This window comes from Ursus arctos, unplaced genomic scaffold (assembly GCF_023065955.2).
Source record: "Ursus arctos isolate Adak ecotype North America unplaced genomic scaffold, UrsArc2.0 scaffold_26, whole genome shotgun sequence".
Classification (NCBI taxonomy): Eukaryota; Metazoa; Chordata; class Mammalia; order Carnivora; family Ursidae; genus Ursus; species Ursus arctos.
This window is the reverse complement of record NW_026622941.1, coordinates 17,812,295-17,834,382: the sequence shown is the minus strand read 5'-3', so window position 1 is coordinate 17,834,382 and position 22,088 is coordinate 17,812,295. Positions and strand designations below refer to the sequence as shown.

The following is a 22,088-nucleotide window of genomic DNA, read 5'->3' as shown; positions in this document are numbered from 1 at the left end:
AAGCCTAAGAATTAAAAAGTCCTTGACTTAGGTGTTAGGCTGTTCCATACTAATTATATCACCGACGCAAGTCATTTAGCCTCCATTTAACCTGTTTGTTCATCTGTGTAGTGAAGATAAAAAATGAAAATAAACGGAGATAATAATTACAGTTATTTTGCATAGGATTTTCTTAAAGATCAAACCAGATAACATATGTGAAAACCACAGAATTACAAATACATTTTGCTGTCATTATCAGATGAGTCATAAATTATCTGGTTCCTTGAATTGTTGGGTAGAGTAACAGAAGCACCCATTGAACTGATAAAGCCTAAGAATATTTCTCATACATATGGACGAGGCCGAATGTAAATTCTAAGAGAGGTAACTGTAGCAGATGTTTATGGAGCTCCACACTATATCCCCTTTGCCCACCTAATTTCAAGGGACTGCGGTAAATTCCATGCATACCAGTGTCTCATGGCAAGTTAGCTAAGGCAGTTTGGAAGTGTGGGTGAATTAAGGACATTGGGACAACTTCGACCAGTGAGTGAGAGATAGCCTCCCAGCCTTCAGTAGAAAATTCTGGGGCTATCTATTCGTTTCCTCAGAGAGTCCCCAATTGCATACAGTGGGAATTAGCCCAGTAGGGAAACGTTTACTGGCTTTTCTTCCTTCCTGTCTCTCATTTTCCACACACCCTCATTTCTGCTTCCTGGAATCATCTCCTAAATAAACTATCTTAACCCAGTCTTCATCTTAGGCTCTGCTTTCAGAAAAGACCCCAAACTAAAAACTGACTATTATTACAACTTTCTCCTAATCAGGCTTAGGTAAAAAGAAGTAGAAACAAGGTGAGAACACAGAGGCACTATGTGCTTAAAGCATGTAAAGACGGGGCTTACAGAGAGAGGATACAATATCAAGAATGAAATAAAACCTAATGGGGACACTGTTTTACATGTCTGCCTTGTGTTAATCCTAGTTTTATATACCTAAATGGCCAACCAGGTGAGGAGATGTTCTCAGAATCAAAGCTTTGATCTATGGAAGCGTTAATGTTATACCTCTTGTATCTTCTACACCTCATGACTTGGATTTGAACCAATGACCTCAATCAACTGTGAAAGAATTAGAGGAATCCTCTGGGATTCTGCTAGCATGTTAACTCAAATTTAAATCTAATCAACACCCATTCAGTGTTAACCATATGCTCTTAGACATCATTTGTAGCCTTGAGCTACAAATATGAACAAGTTTACAAAGGCAAAAGTTGTATAGTTTGTATTCTACGTAGTAAGACATGTCTTAGAAGAACATATTGAGGGTTTACAATGACCGATGAATAATGCTGAAGGCAAAGAAAAAGAAACCTGGAAAGTGATTATATGGGTAACAACCAGAAAACAGGATATTCAAACATGATTTCTACTAAAACACTTATTTTTTTAAGATTTTGTTTATTTGACAGAGAGAGAGAGACAGCCAGCGAGAGAGGGAACACAAGCAGGGGGAGTGGGAGAGGGAGAAGCAGGCTTCCTGCTGAGCAGGGAGCCCGATGCAGAGCTCGATCCCAGAACGCTGGGATCAAGACCTGAGCCAGAGGCAGGCGCTTAACAACTGAGCCACCCAGGCGCCCCCATCTACTAGCTTTTAACACTGGGTAAGTCATTCGGTTCAGTCATCACTATTTTTTTTTTTTTAAGAGCAGGCTTCTGCCAAGCATGGGGCCCAACACAGGTCTTGAACTCACGACCTGAGATCAAGACCTGAGATGAGATCAAGAGTCAGATGCTTAACCAACTGAGCCACCCTGGTGCCCCTCCTTCATCAAATTTTTAATGCATATCCTACAGTGCTGGATGCTAGAGCTACAAAGATGAACAAGATAGGGCTCTGATTTCAAGGAGATCACAACTGAAAGGACATTAAAGTCTTAAAAAAAATCTATGAACATCACAGTATAATTAAGAGAATCAAATAAAATAATGGAAATAATAGTATTCAAAAATAGGAATAGGTATATTAAATATAGGGTATTTAAGAATCACGAAAACCTGTTCTGATTTATTTACAGTCATGGTATATTCCTTTAAAAATTGCTCATGTTTGGAATATTAATTTAATGTTTAGAACTGGAAGCCATTTTGAGATTTGGTATTTTGCCAGCTTGGAAAGACCTCTCTTAGTTAAGCTGTAACTGCCTGTGGACCTTCTTAAAGGTAGCTGCTCCCTACCTGAAGTTATAGACAAGGATATATTAGCATTTATCTTTCTTTCTTTTTAAATTTTATTTATTTATTTGAAAGCAAGCGAGCGAGTGGACAGAGAGCAGAATGAGAGAGACCACAAGTGGGGGGGGGGGGCAGAGGGAGAAGGAGAAGCAGGCTCTCCACTGAGCAGGGAGCCTGACGCAGGGCTTGATCCCAGCAACCTGGGGTCATGACCTGAGCCGAAGGCAGATGCTTAACTGACTGAGCCACCCAGCGTCCTTCTTTCTTATTTTAATTAACAATTTTCTATAATAGGTGGCTTTGCTAGGATTTTTCTTTCAAAGAGCTGCTTGGATAGGAGCTCTTACTACGTTTAGAGATAATGGTATCACAAGACCTAAAGAAGACTCTTTATATTCAAAATAGTCAATTTATAAAATCTGACTAAGACTTTTAGATCTGGTAACCCCAAAAGACTATAAAGCAACAAGACTATGGGTTAAAAGGTTCTAATTATGTTTCCTATTCATACCTATTATCTAAACTGAGATCAAACTGCAGCTATGAAATGATAATGTTGATGGCTTCCTAAAAGCATTTCACTTCCTAAAAGCATTTTTACTGAAATGGCTGGTTAAATGAATCCAATTACCACCTTCCCAAAATTATTTTAACTCCCCTAAAATCCACGAAATATTTCTTTTCTTAAAGATTTTATTTATTTATTTTAAGATTTTATTTATTTATTTGACAGAGACAGACAGCGAGAGAGGGAACACAAGAAAGGGGAGTGGGAGAGGAAGACGCAGGCTTCCCACTGAGCAGGGAGCCCGATGTGGGGCTCGATCCCAGGCCTCTGGGATCATGACCTAAGCCAAAGGCAGATGCTTAACAGCTGAGCCACTCAGGCGCCCCTAAAGATTTTATTTTTAAGTAATCTCTACACCCAACATAGGGCTTGAACTCACAATCCTAAGATCAAGAGTCTCATGCTCTACCGATAGAGCCAGCCAGGTGTCCCGAAACACTTATTCTCTTAATGCAATAAATGTTAACATATTTAATAAGTTTTCATTTGAATAATACATAAGTGGAGTATTTATCTCCCTTACCTAACAACTATTTCACAAGGAAAAGAATGCTTACCATAAGAGAAATAATTGTATTTATTTTGCATCAGAAAATAAATCACCCCTTAATTTTTATTATTAATTAATAACAAATTAATTTCTTGTTATAGTAAAGAATAATCTTAAAGACAGTCAAATTACATAGAAACAAGTAGGAAAAAAAAAAAAGAAAAGAAAAGAAAAAAGAACCAGTGACTCTTACTAAGAAAAAATCTGCTACTTACGGCAGTGGCTCGAGAGAGTTCTCTACATGTACTGAGCAGTCCGTTTTGTAAATCGTCCCTCTGTAACACCACAGTCTGAATGGCTGCTGGGTTATCTGCATTCATTTCTATCTCTTGGCTGGCTGATAGCAAAGCTTGCTCAAGCGTGTACTATTATAATAAAAATAATTACACTTAATGTTCTGCATCATCGGATTAATTCTCTTTACTTTAGTTTTATCAGTGTCCTGATAATAAGCATAGAAAGTAACATCAATTGTAGATAATAAACATAATTGTCCTACTTTCTCCTTGTGGAGTTGCTGAAGTTTCTCTTCCAGGGCATGTACCACTTTATCTTGTTCACATAACCGGCTTAACTTGGCCTAGGTTTTAAGAGAAAAATCTGTTGTTAGCAGTTTTTTATTTTTCCTGTAATTGGAGGTAGGTAGTCCCATAACTGAAGGTAGGTGTAACAAAGAAAACACATTTAAGAGAGTCATAGAAGAATACCTATTCAGGTCAATTTTTATTTCAATCAGTGAAATAAAAGATAGCTTTTAAAGATACAATGCTTAACAAACATACATATAAAGTGAAAAAGCATTTCAACCATATTATTTAACCTACATAATTCGAGACATTGTTAGTAATCAAGCAGTCTCATATAAATTTAAATCATTTCAATGTGGTTAATATTTTCTTTTCCTACTGAAGGCTAGATAGGTAAGTGATATATCCAGTCCTTAATGAAAATATCAACCGGATTCCGTTAATATTTAAAAAATTATGCTGTAATGTTCAGAAAAGAATATAAGCAAAGGATTGCTTCTAACTGCAATAATACAAATAAAAATTTGCTAAATGGAGAAAAAAATCATTTTGAATAGTTTAAATATTTGAAACTCTTGGTATTACCCCAATTTTGTAATTATGAAAATATCAGAGGATACTCCATGAAATTTCAGTACTACAGTAAACCAGTTTTCCAGTTGTCTGAAAATAAAAACCCTGGATAAACTGTAAATATGCCCCAAACTTGACTGCATAATGACAAGTAGACAAGAAACTGGAGATTTCACTTTCTTTGCCATTTATCTGTTAAAGTAACTACCACTATCTGTTAGCTGACAAACCTCAAGCTATACCAAATGGAATATACTGAAATGAGAAGGCATAATGACATGGTAAGTCAACCAATCTAAACTACAATAAAAAAAAAAGAAAGACTAAATTTTAAAAAGGAAGTAGTGCTAGAACTTTCAGAGGCTGATACTTTCTCTAGAAGACAAACAATTTTACTTTGTCTCCAGTCCTCCACATTTTTTTTGATCAGAAATGTCTTTTACTTTCCTTTAACTGATTCTTAGTGTGCTCAACTGCTAATTATGGGTGGGGGCCTGTTATAGAAAAGGGGAGTGATGATTTAATTTAACCTAAGCGTAAAAGAAAATGCTACTTTATTTGATGTCATTTTGGAGGGCAAGGGAGGAAGAGGAAGCTTTTTTCATGCTTATTTCCAATGTTTTGGCAGAGAATGTAACAGAATACTGACAATATATATAACATACGAACACTTACATCAATATCCACTTCTTCAGGTCTGTATTTGTATAATGTGCCTCTACATTCATCTTGTGACAGCTATAAGAAAAAATGTCAGGTAGCAAGTTTAAAAATAATATTTAAAAAATATATTTAGCCTACAGTTAACATTTTAGATTTATATAACAATAACAAAAATGGGATTTTAATGATTCTTATACTTTAAGAAGTTTAATTCAAACACAGATCATTACAAAAGCAGAAAAATATTTAACAGCGATACAATATGCAAGATACATAAAAATGATGCTAACTTAAGCTTGTCAAACAAAATAAGCTGGTCGAACAAATTATACAGCACCTTACATTTTCCATTTGTAAGACACACATTATTTTAATGAAAAATTGACAAATACAATCATAGCAACTGTACTGAATCAAATATTCAAACCAGGCATATTTTAGCAGTCAAAACCATCTTTCACGGTATACACATAATCACACAACTGTGTATGTGTGCACTCAAATGCCAACACATCTTAGTACAACTTTATTAACAAAACCTGTAACATACTGTATACATATACATAATAAATAAACACACATACACAATATAAACTTATCTTGTTCTTCTGTCTTAAGAACTAAAAGATAATGGGGGAAAAGGATGCATTTAATTGAAAAGAGGAAACTCATTCAAAACCCCATAAAACTGAAAGCCTAGTCATAAATTATGGAGAGTCAAATTTCATAAAAAGTTTATATGTGTTCATTGACACCATTTTTCTGATACTATAAGAAATTACTGCTCAGTGCACTGAAACATCCTTTTCTTCAGCGTCTTCCCAATATTTTTCAGTCAAACAAACCTTTCTTTCTGCTTGTATTAATCAAGATTTTAAAAGCCATCCCCGTCAGTTACACCACAGGTAACATCATAGCCTCTGCAGGCAATATTTCATGCTCTCTTGTCTTTTGACTTTATATTGACTGCTAAGACAGTAACAAAAACATAGCAGGAAAAATTTACTTGGGCTCCTTGCGTGTTTACTAAATGGCACACTTTTTCTCAAAGTGGAGATGGGAGTAATGTATCCCCACTACATTCTAGATTGGAAAATTAAACTTCATATAAACACATATAAATGAATAAAAATGATAAAGTTATAACTATATATGCCCACTGTAAAAAACTGCTTGCCAGTTACATCTTTAGAAGGAGGCATAATTTAAACAGCAGGTAACTTTAAATGGATCTAGAAATGTGGGTATCAGGAGGTTAAAAATGTAAGCATTACAAACATACAATAAGAAATCCTGGATTTATGTGTTTCATTTCAAGACATTACTTTCACGTCCTCATGCAAATGAATCTGTGACTATTTAAGGGTATGCAGTGATTAAACAAAACTTTCATAGAAATGAATTATCACATGAAAAATGAATTTAATGACAGAAGTCAGAATACTTGTGTACTATTTTAAAATAAAGATCATCGAATATGCCCTAAGAAGTGTCAATTATTTTTCTAAATTAAAAGCACCTAGATCCAAGAAAATAATTTGTACTCTTATCTGAAAAAAAAGTGATGAAAAAGAAGTTTTAAAATGCTCAGATCCACAATAAAAAATTAAGATAATGCCAAAATTAAATTTTCTCATTTACAAGAAATTAAGAGATGTAAAGCCTTTACCTTGTAAATGTCCAAATACACTTTACTTAATATTTAAAGTTAAACGCAAAACAGCTTTACTAAACCATGGAATGTAAAATTTGGATGTAACTAGTGGATAGAGCTACACCTAGACTAAAATAGGAATTGTATCCTATCCCAGGGTCAAGAGAAAAAAGATTAGTATTTTAAAATGGAAATTTAGCAATGTGTAATACAAATTTAGGGTACTGGTATACTACTTTCATTTAGGGAATCTTACTGCATATTCATTTTCCCATCTGTTGGCAAATTAATAAAAAATATGTATTGTGTTGTTATAATTTAAGAGTGATAGATCCTTATAGCCATATAAGTATACTGCATGTTAGATTTATTTTGTTGTTTCTCTATTATTAGTACCACTGAAAAATTTATTTAAAGCTTTTATCAGATTATTCAACAAAAAATTCATTATTAGACACTAACAAAATCTTAAAATAATCAGCCTTGCACTATGTGCTGCTTTAACCTATCAGAAGAAAAGAATAAGGAAACAAGATTATTTGTTAAATAATTAATTTTTAAGCATGGCCTATTTTTCATTACTGATAATAATTACTGAGGCTTTTCTTAAGGAACGATGAATATAGTTTATTTAAAAAATTTCCGTCTAGAACTGAAGAAGTTTGCTACTTAGTCCCCATTATGAAAATCCTACTAGTAAGAAAAAAGTAATTTCATGAGTATTCTCATTAAGTGCTGCATAAAATCATGTTTCATGGCAATACTTCTGTATCATTTTTCAAATTCATCTTCAGCAAAAGAAAAAAAAAAGTTCTGGGTTTGAATACCTTTTTCTGGAAGTACCTCAGCTACACCAGAAAAGCAAATGAAAATGGGCTACGTAGAATTATGAAAGGCTGAGCAGTGCTCGGGCTTCAATTTGAGAAGTGTGTTATACAGACTTTACTGACATACATACATATAAGGATATGTGCTGTATTTAGAAAGAGTTTTTTCATATTAAAATGTCTAACGATATTTAAAAACACTGGGTTGGCATTAAGTTAAAACAAAATTACTTTGTTTAATCAAAATTTAACTTTCTACAGTATCCCTTGTAAAATATATATATATATATGTATATATTTTAAAGTTTATAAATATATATATAAACCCCAAAAAGGATTTTTGGGGAAATATTTGATAAAATGAGACATTTTATGAGGACTCAAAAATGCTCACAGGACTGTAGGTATTTGCTAATATTAGTCTGTACCTTTAAAAACAAGTATTTATTATTATTTTATAAAAAACTCTAGTACAAAAATGTAATTGTGAAAGACGGTAGAATGATTAATAACTGTAGAGGAATTTTTCAACACAATGTGCACTGATTTAGTATTTGTTTTGATTCAGTTTTAGGTCCTTTTTATGTTACCAATTCTAAGAAAATTCCTGCATAGGTAATCTTTCAGGTGTCTTCTTTTTTCTAAGAAAATGCAAACATAAAGGTTCTCCTGTGAGAAAACCCAATGGCTATGATTCAGAATAGCAGGTCATAAACACGATATTGCACTATATTTTCAGTTGTACTTCAGGAACTTATAACACAGCACTGTAATGCAATGTCAGAGAGGCCAATTGTAAGAGTGTACAATATACACTTCCATGAAGATTTCCTTTGGATAATAACACAGTAAGGGAAATCTGAAGAAAAAAATAAGATCTAATTTCAATTTATGCAAATTAATAAACAGAGTTTAGGAAGGGTGTCTGAAGGTCACTGTTATCCACCAATGGTGCCCTGTAACAGTTAAGTACTTTATTAATGGCGGAAATGTATTTATGTAAATCTATAGCTCTGGTCAGTGACACTAGTATAAAAGACTGCTCTCAGTTACTGCCACACTTTTGGAAAACTCCAATTAGAACTTTTAGTGCAACTGAGTAATTTCAGTCAGCAATCCTGATTACTGATCAACATAAAAAAGAAAAACCAATCCAAACCAAACTGAAAACCCAGGCTGGCTATCACTCTTACTGAAAATATACAAAACATGAAAAGTGAAAATATAACCTATCACCACAAAATGCCTTTGATCTCTTGTCATTTAGCATTATGTAAAATGGTAAAGTCACAGCTTCAGATACTGAGAAAGATGTCAATTCCAGAACAAGGGCTAAAGGTTCTCAGCAGCGGCATTTTGGAATGAAGTGTCAAGGTTCTATAATCTAGTTACTTTAAAAATACAAAGATTTCATTTTCTTTTGAAAAGTAAAGCTGTTTAACTTTAAATATTTAATACTTTCTTTATCGACAGAAAACTTAGTTCAGAAAGGAGAGTCACCTCACCCTCCTACCAAGTGTTTCAAGGCCCATCCATGATGCTGATCCCAAGATAACTAAAGCAAACCAGCGGTCTGTAAAGCCAGAGAGTTCGAGGTGCTTTTTTCCCCCCCACTAGGTGCTTTTTCGTATTTTATCAAAATACATTCATTTTTCATGTTAGTTAATTTTCTTCTTCTGGATGAATTTTCAAGTATTATAACAGGTCATGGGCCACAGTAATTTGAAGGTGTTGAAGTGGAAGAAGCTGATGTTGCAAAACACACAGCTAAGAACATTTAGACCATGAAATACAAAAAAATTGGTATAAAATGACTTCTTTTGCAGATCTGCAGATTACCAAGGTCCTAAATTAAAGCCAGCCAGCTCCATGGCACATATTTTGAATTAGGGAAAAGAATGAGGTAAGATGATGCATATGATGGTGTAAGAATGATAAGAATACAGGGAGAAGATATTCCCAAGTATGTCAAGAAGTGGCTATCTTTAGGTCTTACTATACCACAGTATAGAAACTAGATTTAAATAACTCCCATACAAATATTATCTATTCCTAAAACAGTGGGGTGGGGTAGGGTGGGAAGGGGGCTGCCCCTAAAAGGAAAAAAAGATTTTTTTAAAACTTTTCCCTAGAAATCAGTTCTAAGGCTTTTAGAGTTAATCAAAATTAATGGCAATCTAGTAAAAATTTTGCAAACGTACTGCAGACCTCCAAGTACATATCAATCAAATACTCTGCACAAAAACTTCAGGAAAATGGCACACTTAATATTCAACAGCAAAATGTTCAGCAAAGCCATGCTAAGAATACTGCAGCATCTTAAAAAGCATGGATGAATTGCATTTTTCCAAATAGACAGAAACAAAAAATGAAATAAGAAAACACTAATGTTATGAGTAACTCTGAGGATAAACCAAAACTGTCACTGAGGGATTTTGCAGATGATAAAGCAGTATCATTCACTGTCCAAGACCTTACTTGCTGGTACAGTTGGGGTCTTAGCGCCGAGTTCTCAATCATTGTGTGAACCATGGTGATAATAGGTTCATTTTCTTTCATCTATTTCAAATCAGGAGGAGCATACAGCAAACATCAGTTTACAGCATAGCTAGATTTGAAAGACGACACTGTAAATATAGCCTCTACTTTAATATCTTCCTAACAGTGCAGTTGTTTACATTTTTCTCCAAGGTACAGATTTTAACTTATAGAAACCATTTCAAGCAAGTATTAAACGCTGTAAAATACTTCCCAGGTTAGAGAAAAGCTTACTAATTGTAATACTGCTGCAACTAAGTTTTACTTTATAAATATAACCAATATAGTCAATGAACATTCCTACATATACTAGAATAGATGATAAAACATCATGACTTATTCAAAGAATAAACTACAGGGTGAAAACCTACTTAAAAGGAGAAAATGGTATCATTTAATTGGTTACTTATTTAGTAAAAAATCTTAAAACGATATTCAGTTCTTTGTATACTGATCAGAAAAATATTATTTCTTTTGTAATATTAAAATTTTATAATATAATAATCAATATATCTTGTCATTTAGATAATCACGTATTTCATTAAGGTTAGTTTTGATAGACATCTGTATACACTCTGTTTCGGATTTTCTCACAGTATAACACAACATGTAGAATTATTTCAAGGACATGCAGACTAAAATTTATTTAGCAAAGACTCGATGTGTCTCCCTAGCTCCTACAAAGGCTGAAACCATGTTTCACATTTCCAGCTAATGTTGTACTTAATTACTGCCTCTAGAAAAATATTTGTTTTAGGAGGTTCTGGACTCAAGAGCTAAAGCATTCAAAAGAGAATCATCATAATATATAGAGAGTAAAAGGCCAATGATGTACCATTTGTAAGCAGACAAGTCTGTTTATAATTGCAATTTGCAACATACACTTTATATAATTTTCATCTTGCATATTATAGAAAATAAGCATTTTTTTTTTTTAAAGATTTTATTTATTTGACAGAGATAGAGACAGCCAGCGAGAGAGGGAACACAAGCAGGGGGAGTGGGAGAGGAAGAAGCAGGCCCATAGCAGAAGAACCTGATGTGGGGCTCGATCCCAGAACGCCGGGATCACGCCCTGAGCCGAAGGCAGACGCTTAACCGCTGTGCCACCCAGGTGCCCCGAAAATAAGCATTTTTATTATGGTCAACAAATGCTAACTTTACTGACTCCGTTAAATCTACAAGAAAAGTTTACTTATCTTGAGACTAATAAATGCATAATGTAAGTAAAAGATAAGTCCTGAAAAGTGTACATCTAGACGATTTTATTTTCAGCCTAGTTTGATGTCAATAAAACGTTTTAATTATCAAATTAGAAACCAGTGACTGGTTTAATTTTTTTAAAAGTTTTATTCAAACTAAATATTTTATTTTTTAAGAAATAATTTATTTTAAAATCCCAACAACTGTATATGAGTTGAACTCAAACTTCTTTTTCTCCCCTGCAATGCTATCCAGTAAGGGCCTAAGGCATTTATAGGTGACATTTCATGTACACAGGAAACAGATGTGTTGATATGCAGTTCAGAGCAATTTTTTACAGTGTTGGAAAGTAACTTATAAATAGACAACTACAGATGTAAATTTTCTTTAGGAGAAAAAACTTTTATTATGGAAATTTAAGATCTCTTTATGTTTTCAAGTGCCTTCTATGTTTTAAGGGAACGTTAGTTATCTTAGTCAAATGTAGATCTTGGAATAAAGTGTAACTGCTTTTTGCTTTGGTTTACTCATTTGACTGTACTGATACACACTTCATATAACACAAGTAAGCTTAAGTCTTTATCCACTTTAAATTTTAATTTTCAAGGCAATTTCATCATTACTATTTTTCAACACCATACCATGGAAATTAGTCAAGAGAATACTGGACTCAAATTTTTTTGCATGGGTGGAGGTCAGGAGCATGAGTGTTTTAAGAAATAACGGAGATCAGAGAGTATCTAAATGTAATGATACTCAAGGTCGAACTGAAATTGCCCACCGAGTCTTGGAAACCTGGCACTACAAATCGGCCTGTGTCAAATGGCTGGGTCAATATGGCTCACGCCTCTAAATGGAGCTTCAATATAGTACATATTAAGGACAATGTTCATACTCTAAGCCTGGCAAATTTATTTGAAGGGACAATAGGGTTTCTATAGAAAGGTATTCAAGCCTGACTTATTTAGTGGACTACTTTGAGAGGGTAAATATGCATGTGTATCAAGGGGTGCCATATTTGTGATTTAAAAATGTCTCTGTTTAACTTACATGTCAAAGCTTATTAAATACTAAGTCACTGAGAAGGGTTTTTTGTAAGAAGAAACTAAGGAACAGAAAAACTAAAAGCAAAAATAGTATTTAAATTATACTAACTGCAGAGTGTTTCAGAGATAATTTCTGAAATTGACTATTTTTCATTATGAAAAACTTCATACATATCATACATATCAAATCCTAGAGTATTAAAATTAGAAGTCATCTCTAGAAACTGACAATTTAGTACAACAAAGGAATAAAAATGTTAGCAGCAATCATTTTGAATTGTGGGACTGTGGATTATTATTTTTCCCTTTCTCTATACTTTTCTGCATTTCCCAAGTTTTCCCCAGAGTAGATACTGCCTAATTAAAAAAAAAGTTATTAAAGAGTCAAGGATAAAAATATGTAATAATGAAATAAACGAATTAATGGAACAATCACATCCTCCAACAAATACTCTTTGGTGATGCATAAAAGCCAAGAAAAATCTTGTGTTCATATCATGTTCAAGGCTGGGAATTAAAGTGGAAGAAACCTACTGGAGCTGTCTAGTGTAGTAAGGTCCTGATCTAGAAAACTGTTCTTACAAACATTTATTCTGTCTTAGGAATCTGTAGCCACATCAGAAATTTATTATAAAAAATGTTAACTAATTAAAAAAAGTAAGCTACCCAACACATTTGTAAATACATGTAACTATCCTGTAATGCTTTTCCCTCCCTTTTTATTACTACTTCAGAAATCAAAATCAAGTTTAGACTAGGGGTTCTTAACCCACATCCACACCACTTGAGAAACTTGAACACAGACACCCCGATTCCCAGATAATTCTAATGAGCAACCTGAGAATCTCTGATGTCGTTAAAACACTGAGGTGACGGCAGAACTATGATATGCCCGTGGTGCTAAAGTGAAATATAATTTGGTAACAGTGCATGTTCTTCAGCTCATATACTCCTTGGGATCCCATTTTACTAAGAATAACCCCATAATTACTCAAGAGATGGGATAAGACTACCTATGGAAAGGCAGAAGCATTAGGATCATTTCAGAGTTCCCCAGGGCGCCACACTTAACCTAACCAAGAGCTGTTAGGACAAGTGAGTAGTGGGCTGTTAATGATTCAAAAGTGAGTGGTCCTGTATGTGGTGGCTCTCTCTTTGCATGGTGATGTGCAACAGCTGAAAACTGAACAAAATAATCAGGATCCAGTACAATACAGCTTGGTCCTTATTAAACAATTTCAATGATGTGACTGATGTGACTGAATTTTCACTCTTTTCAGATTTACTGAATTGGAAATACCAGATCTGCTTTATCTCCAAATATACTCTAGAAATAGGCTAGCAGATTCTTTCACTAAAACACCACTCAAATATTCTATATTTTAATATTTAGAAACTTTTTTTTTTTAGATTTTATTTATTTGACAGAGAGAGCACAAGCAGGGGGAGGGGGAGAGGGAGAGGAACAAGCAGGCTCCCCGCTGAGCAGGGAGCCCAATGCGGGGCTCGATCCCAGGACCCTGGGATCACGACCTGAGCTGAAGGCAGTCGCTTAACCAACTGAGCCAAGGCACCCCGAAACTAACCTGTTTCTGTAACTTACACTGAAACAGCATATATTTTTTTTTTTAAAGATTTTATTTATTTATTTGACAGAGAGAGAGACAGCAGCGAGAGAGGGAACACAAGCAGGGGGAGTGGGAGAGGAAGAAGCAGGCTCCCAGCGGAGGAGCCTGATGCAGGGCTCTATCCCAGGACCCTGGGATCATGCCCTGAGCTGAAGGCAGACGCTTAATGACTGAGCCACCCAGGCGCCCCTGAAACAGCATATTCTATCTGACTTTGGCTATGTAAACTTTATGACAGCTTTTCAGTTAGAAGTAGTAAATAATGACATAAAAATACATAATGCTCCATGAACAAGTTGGAATTTCATGCTCAAGTTCTTAAAAAGGAAAAAAAATCCAACAATTCTCTTCTGATTTGAATACAGGGATCCTAGACAGTATTATGATAGTGATGTTAACAGCCGACGTATTTTGTTTTAGGGCATCAGAGCAAGAGAAAGGTGGAAGACGCTTAATGACTCACTTGAAAATGAGTTAAACGCTTCAGTTCCAAATACTTTAATTCCTTGTTTGAAGTAACAGGTAATATAAATTTAGGTTTCAGCTAATGGATAAATTATAAAGCTATTATTAAGACTCACTATTTTATAATAATAAAACATAAGTGAACATGTCTTGGAAATATACTTAGGTAATGTCAATGTATTTGTTTACAACAAAACCACATATTTTTACTAGAAGATTTTAAGTCCAAATGTTTAGACAAACTACCTAGAAAGTCTGGTACTTAACTCCAGCATCTTTCTCAGTTTTGAGGTATGCTGGGCTAGTATGAACACAAAGTATCCTCTGATGTTACTATCAGAAATATTTTGACTTAAAAACCCATCACCAGAAAACCTTTTCAACATAATCATATGTAACTATGTCATACTTATTAGGATCTTGAGCAGAACTTCCAACTGACACCTGTGGGCTGGGAATGGATTACAGGTGTGTGGAGATAGGGACCACCTCAGTCCTCAGTGGGCCTAATGTGCCGCTGATAGCACCTCCTCCAGTTCCCGCCAAGGTGTTGTACAAATATCGTCATTTTCTATGTGTGCCATACTCAAAAAAGGTTAGAAAGCACTAAGAGAGTGTTTTTAGTTCAGAAAAACTGGACTTTACTTCTTTCTTTGGCGTTTCTTGTGATAAATATATTTATCTCAATAGTTCTCAAACCTGACTGAAAAAAAAAAATCACCTATGGACATAGAAAGGCCGGGGCTCTGGCAGTTCTGACTGGGGACTAGGAGAAAGAGGGCCCTGAGTATTGTACTTTCTTTCTGTCTTTCTAAAGATCCACTGATAGTTCTGACAGGAAATCATTCTTGATAACCATGGTCCCATCTTGGCACTAACTCAAGTAACTGAGGACTAATTCAACTGTCCCCAATAAAGACTTTTTCAAGGTCTCGATGAGTTGGCACGAAATGTTAATCAAGCTACACACACAAATACCAGAAGATGAAAAATTCCAAATGACCTAAACACAAGTATTACATCTACATTAAAATAACTATCTTTGTATGAGATATAGCACTGAGATACTAAACCCCCTTAAAAAATCAACTGAATCTCATTATTAATATTGGTAGACTCAGCAGAATCATGAGGGATATGGGGTGCCAGGAATCCAACTTCCAGTTGTTCTGTTTGTCTAGCAACTCCTAAATATCAGTTTCAAAGTCTTTAACTTAGAAATTAGACCAGCTACTAAGGCAGAAGGAACAGCATATTCTAAATCATGAGATAAATGCTCCCGAATAATTCTGGGGTAGATGGCAGGAAAGAGAAAGATGAGCAGTGAGCAGAGCTAAGACAGTCATTTGTATAATTTGTCCTTGGAAAAGATAATTATTGAATCCTCCTTTAAGTATAAAAAGTGGTTAAGTAGTGGCTTAATTGGTCCTTAAAAAGTTTATGTAATAAATCATCTAGAATTGTATTGCCTGATAGAACTTGCTGTGATGATGAAAATGTTCTATATTGGTGTAGTCCAATATTGTAGCCATGTGACTCCTCAGCCCTTTAAATGTGGCTAGTATGACTGGAGAAAAGAATTTTACTTTTATAAAAATGTAACTTATTTTAAATGTAAATTTAGATAGTCACGTATGGCTAGTGGCTATGATATTAGACAGGAGGCTTAGAAATTCTAGACAAGTAAATTTTGCATGATTTTTTCCCTGATATGGATTTTATTCCCAGAAGGGGAAAACACTTGTTCAAGCTCTGTCTTGTAATTGAATTTGAGTCTGAATGCTGTGCTAACAGCTTCCTCCTTTTTTGGAGCAAGCAGTCTGGATGACTCCTATCTACCCCACAGAGCTTTTGTCCTGATAACCAATGAGAAGACCCATTTCTGTGCTGTCATTTTCCATTTAAATGGAAAATGGACTTTTCCTGAGTTCTTAATGACTTCTTAGGAAAAGAATTTCTAAGTTGAGATTCTGTCTTAACAATAGCAAAAACCCCTGATGGCCTAATCACTGAAGAATTCATTTCTCAAGAATGTCCTCCTGCGTCTAGATCAATAAACTCTTAAGAAGTGTGGCAAGACTAAAACGCGAAAGAATTTGACATGCCTAGGGTGAAGCTTTGAGGAATGCGGGGGTCTTTACAAACAGGTCATTTAGATAATGACAATGTAAATGCCTTCCACTCTCACTCTAGGAACATCTGAAAGTCCAAGAACCTGAGATTGAAGGGTATGACTACCTATTGAAACTACTCATTGTTTAACAGGGAGCAGGGAAATTTGAAGTGACTTTTTAAATAGAAGAATGTAAATAAGTCTCTTTTTAACTGACGGGGGAAAGTACGGAGGTCTATTACTGTGAAAATTTTAAAGCAATCTGAATAAACTGTCCATGCTATTTCGGTTTTCTAAAAGTAAAACTTTGGGAAGAGTACTATTGCTATGTATTCCGAAGAATCAATGGTACTTTTAAAAGATGCAGCTATACAATATAATATTTTCTCTTTTTTTTCCAAGGGAGGAAGATGGATTAAAAAAAAAAAAAAGGGAACAAATTGGGACACTAACATAGGAGTCAAACATACCTGACATTCCCTTAAAAGAAAAAGGAGAAGCATTTCTAAACTGACTGATGCAGGAAGTACTGGCTTCAGGATCACCGATTATAATTAGGCCCATTTATTGAGAAATATTATAAAAATACTCTGAACCCAGCAGAAAAAAGGAGAGTAATCTCTACACTCAACCTCATTTAAATTGCTGAATTTTTAGAGCCCCCATTTTGAGATATATATACCTCTGGTATATTTTGAAGAAAACTTTGAAGGTCTCAAGTAATGTCTTTCTAAATAATTTACATATCTAATTTATTCACAGCGAGTTTCACCCCTTTTTACCAAGGATCTTTTAAGTTTTTTTTTTTTTTAATTAAAATCCTTTTGGCTACAGGATAAACTTTACAGATCTGATTTTTACTTCAGTGGCTTAAACTATTTTCCTAATTAATGACTCATTCTTTTTTTATTTTTCCATATTTTATGAGCCAAGGTGACATTTTAATGCTTCTTAAAAATCAAAGTTACATATCAAATATCCACTATACTAAGAGGATTTAATGACTCATTCTTAACCACTGTTCCTTTAGCTTCAAGGAATAGATTTATCTGGTGCTACTACCATCTTTATTCCTGGCATTCATAGACAACCAGAAATATTAAAAGAACTCAAAATCCACTTTGTAAAATGTATTCTTGTGGATATGATGTTTGATATAGTTATATTTTTCTCTTCTTTGCATGTATTTTAATGATACCATTTAAAAAATTTTTTTAAAGATTTTATTTATTTGAGAGAGAGAGAGAGAAAGAGAGACAGCTGGGGGGGGGGGCAGAGGAAGAGGGAGAAGCAGACTCCCCACTGAGCAGGGAGCCTGATGCAGGGCTCAATTCCAGGACTGTGAGATCATGACCTGATGGCAGATGCTTAACTGACTGAGCCACTTGGGTGTCCCACCATTTTAAAGGGACAAATATTCCAAGAGTGAAAATCTGATATCTGTTAGTAAAAAAGGTATTTGTTTTGGCTGTGGGTAAATCTGCTCGAAAATACATTTGAGTTTTAAATCAAAGTTAAAATATCTTCTAGATACAAGGACCTGGGTTTTGTTAATAGCAATTGTATTCTGAGTTACAATTGGCACCGAGTAGCAGATTTCCTATCATTAATTTAAAGATTTATCAGCTTATGTTTTAACTACATAATCACACTCTTAGGTCAATCTTCAAAATGATTTTGGCATTTATGTGCACCTTTATTTCCTTCCTGGGCTTTGAAAATAATTAAAGAATTCTACTTTGAAAGCACTAACTTCCTGCCTTACACCCTGAGCTCCAAGAATCTTTGCTGAATGAACATTCTGAAAAAATTAATAAAAATGAGACAGAAACAGAAGCCACAGTCAGTGGGCTACAAAAATATTTGCTTTTGTAAATACAAAATAAAACTGTATAAATATTATGCATTTAGGAGGGGTGGGGAAATTGTTTTCAGTTTCCCATCTTGTTAGATAGGAAAATATAAGAACAACTCCATTAATTTTGAAGGAAGTCAAACAGATTTAGGAAAAAAGGAAAGAAAATTCATTAATACTATGTACTCATCTGTGATTTCAGGCAAGACATTAAATTTGACTTATGGGGACAAATGTAACTGGCCCGCATGCTAGAGAGGGTATGTATAAGCAGTCATGTGGGATATTGTATGTGACAGTGCTCTGGAAACTGTAAAGTGTTACTTAAGCTGGAGGATGAACAGGTACCGGACAGGTGCACGGATAGAGAACGGGATTGCTTTTAAAGTAGTATTGAGAAACAATGAGTTGCTGGCTGGAGAAAAGGGGCTCGAGGGTAGGGAGTATTTCACAGGTTGGGGTGGTGATGGTAGAGGAGTGAGGGTTTGAATGACAAACCAAGAAGAGACCTTAAGTTTGTAGTGAAAAGTTTGTGAAATTTCTGGAGTTAGCCGAAAGACATAATGTGGCAGGTGCTTTTAATATTGCCAAGATTTTGTGATTAAATGCTAATGAGGAGCTTATTAGTACATACAGGGTATTATGATGGCTTCTAATATCCTGCTAAACACCATGTAGGTATTATATATTCACGTTCAGATAGTTCTACAGAATCTCACGATTTTCCTGTTTTCAGTAAAACTGTTCTTAAAGTACTTCAAATTCAAGTTTTAAGGTATTTTAAACTTTAATATGTGGTGGTGTTGGGCAGATAAAATATTAGAACACTGTAACTCCAGGAAGCTGTCTGACTTAATTCTTCCATTTTTATAAATTTGTATAATTTCCACCCTTAGAGTGGCAGAACGACAGAGTTGTCATATCTTGGATCCTTCTGGGTAGGCTGTCTTTGGTTTTTCTTTTCATCCACTAGACAATCAGACCATCCAAGGCTGGTGTCAGGTTCTCCTAGCCACAGCTGGAGGAGGGACTGGGTCCCACCTTTTTCTTTTCCCTTGAGGGCTTAAACCACTTTGAGTTCTAGGTCTAAGCCAATAGCTAAAGGTCCTGACCCTTCTCACAGCCCAGGGAGGTCTTCCCCTAGGATGATGAGCTCAATAAATGTTACACCAATGACGTTAAAGGTGAACAATATTTTGAACCATTTTTGCTTTTAGTTTTTTTGGTCAAGGAACTCAAGGATAAGATGACAATCCAAATTTTGAACACACTGGGGTTGTACTGAAGGCAGAATGTCCAAGTGCAGATTTCTATAAGCAACCAGAAACACATAACTGGAAAGGCAGAGTGAGGTGTTTTAGATACCTTTTGCGCCATTCTCCACATCCTATTAGCCCATCTTTTATTTCTGCTCTTGCTGAGCCAACGACCACTTTGTGCATGGGAACCGACTGGGTGCTCATGTATGCATGACCTCAATAGGCTGGAAAGTTAGTCTCGAGAGGCAGCCCTTGGCCAAAGGAGGATGGGAGCCAGTACAAATGCTCCTTCTGTTGTTGAGTTGGGCAATTCTGCAGTGTTTCTTTTGTCAACAAGCAACCGTCAGGTGAGGCCCAAGTTGCCTTTGGCGGTTGACAATATAGTCCCACCTTCCCTGCTCACTCTCTTTACTCTTGTACCTTGGTATCACTTCCCAAAGTAAACTTCCTGAGAACAAGCTCATATCAAAGACGCCCGCCTCACAGACTCTGTTTCCTAGGAGAAATCCAGGGGCTAGAGATGAAGAATAACTAAGAGACAACTAGTAAAATGATGTGTAGATTAATGCTGAGATGAGAGAACACTAAAAACCAGAGAACTTCTGGAGTGCCTGGGTGGCTCAGTTGGTTAAGCGTCTGACTCTTAATCTCAGTTCAGGTCTTGAACTCAGGGTTGTGAGTTCAAGCCCTGTGCTGGGTGTGGAGCCTGCTTAGAAACCAAAACCAAAACTAGAGAACTTCCCCAGTTAAGGTTGAGATGAGTGAAAACAGTTAGCAAAAAGGCATAGATTAATTACCAGTAAGAAACAGGAAAACCGTGATAATAATATTAGGCAGTGGATAGGCCAAGAGATCAGAGTTAACACATACAGAATTTTCAATTCTCATCTACCCACTGTCTATTTACTTAGTCTTGAGTTCTGCCATTATGATGTCATACACTGCTTAAGAATTTTCTGGGTATTATCCCCCCTCCCCACTTCTGTGATCAAATACGCAGAGGAAGGGAGAGACAGAAAAAAGAAGAAAGGAAGAAAGAGGTGTAAGGGAGAGAGAGAAAGATGGCCCTTAATAGCAAAGCATAAGAAAATACAGATATTCTGTACCATGCAACAAGCAGGGTTAATAAATGTTAAATAACATACTTTCATTTTTCCAGTTTCCTTAGTTTGCTTTTGCCAAATGCCTATTCGATATCCCCTAGAAACATTATCTCTCAATCATCCCTAAAAACAGAAGCTCCAAGACCCCTTGAAATATTAGAGAAAATGGGATCTTGCTTAATAGCCCCACAGAATAAAGTTGCTGAATTGACAGGAACAATGAAAGCCATCAAGAATCTTTTCAATCATCTTGTTAGCATTTCCTCCCTTATAGGGAAGCTGTCTTTCACCAACACAAAGAACAAAATGCAAAAAAGTATTCTTGGATTTTTACCTTGAATGGTTTCAGTACCAATTACATACATTCCATTAATTGTTCCTTTTTACATTTCTCTTGGGATAAGTATGTTTCAAAGTGGTCAGATTGTGTCTACATAGTTTTCTTTCATTATAGGTTCTTGAAAGGATATCTCAATGTTACCACAAAACTTCTGCAAATTAGAAAGTTTAGCTTACTTTTCTAGATGTTTTAAAAGTCAGTATTAAACCAAAATGAGTTTCTTATCTTCCCCACAAGCATTTGAGGATACTTAAAAAAATGTACTGATATATAAGACAGAAAGATTTAGCTATTGATTCTTGCAAATCTTAAACATTTTTATACAACAAAGAACACCGGAGGTATGCGTGGGCTGTATTTTTCTTTTATTGTACTATGGCAAACTGGTTTGTCAGGAGAAATTTCCAGATTTTCTATGAGAATTTGAGGATAATGAGATCTTCTAGCCATCTGATGTGAAAGAATATGCGCTTTGATGCTATATTCAGAAACGACTTAACCACGCTCTAGCAGCAGAGACAGCTCCAGCCGGGTAGAGGTAAATCAATTTCATTAATTATTGGAACAGAGGCATATTCTTTTCACAAAGAACTTTTCAGTACACGGGGAAGAGGCAATCCCCAACACAAATGTGGCTGACTGAGGTACATCTCTTCCTTTCTTGTTCTCAAGCAAATGTTTCTGGTACAATTAACTATGATGGTTCTTGAAGGGAGAGGGGTAAAGGCAGAATGCCATAATTTTAAGGGCAATTTGTAAAAGCACATTCAATGTTACAATACAGTTTTATATTTGAAAGATGAAAAAAACACTTGCTGCAGTACCAGTGCAAGTGAAGTTCAGCTCTGTAGAAGTCAAACTCCACTTACTGTAGCAAGTATTCTTAAAGGAGGAGGTTGGCCAATGGAGTGCTGTAATAAAGTCAGGGCGCGGCGAGGGTCGGTGGTGGTGGACAGGGCT

General features: G+C 35.3%; 1 protein-coding gene across 11 annotated transcripts in view; it reads right to left on the bottom strand.

The window, feature by feature from the left end:
• PLEKHA5 (pleckstrin homology domain containing A5) overlaps positions 1-22,088 on the bottom strand; it is a 241,253-nt gene that overhangs the window by 41,483 nt on the left and 177,682 nt on the right. For 6 of the 11 annotated variants that reach the window (XM_044385212.3, XM_044385204.3, XM_044385206.3 and 3 more), the window contains 4 exons: positions 10,057-10,137; positions 5,110-5,172; positions 3,834-3,914; positions 3,550-3,699 (listed from right to left, as the gene is read on the bottom strand). In XM_044385212.3, the coding sequence (XP_044241147.1) occupies positions 3,550-3,699; positions 3,834-3,914; positions 5,110-5,172; positions 10,057-10,137 (375 nt within the window). The remainder of the gene's footprint in view (positions 1-3,549; positions 3,700-3,833; positions 3,915-5,109; positions 5,173-10,056; positions 10,138-22,088) is intronic. The other 5 variants (XR_007189477.2, XM_048216869.2, XM_044385209.3 and 2 more) reach the window with 1 other exon arrangement.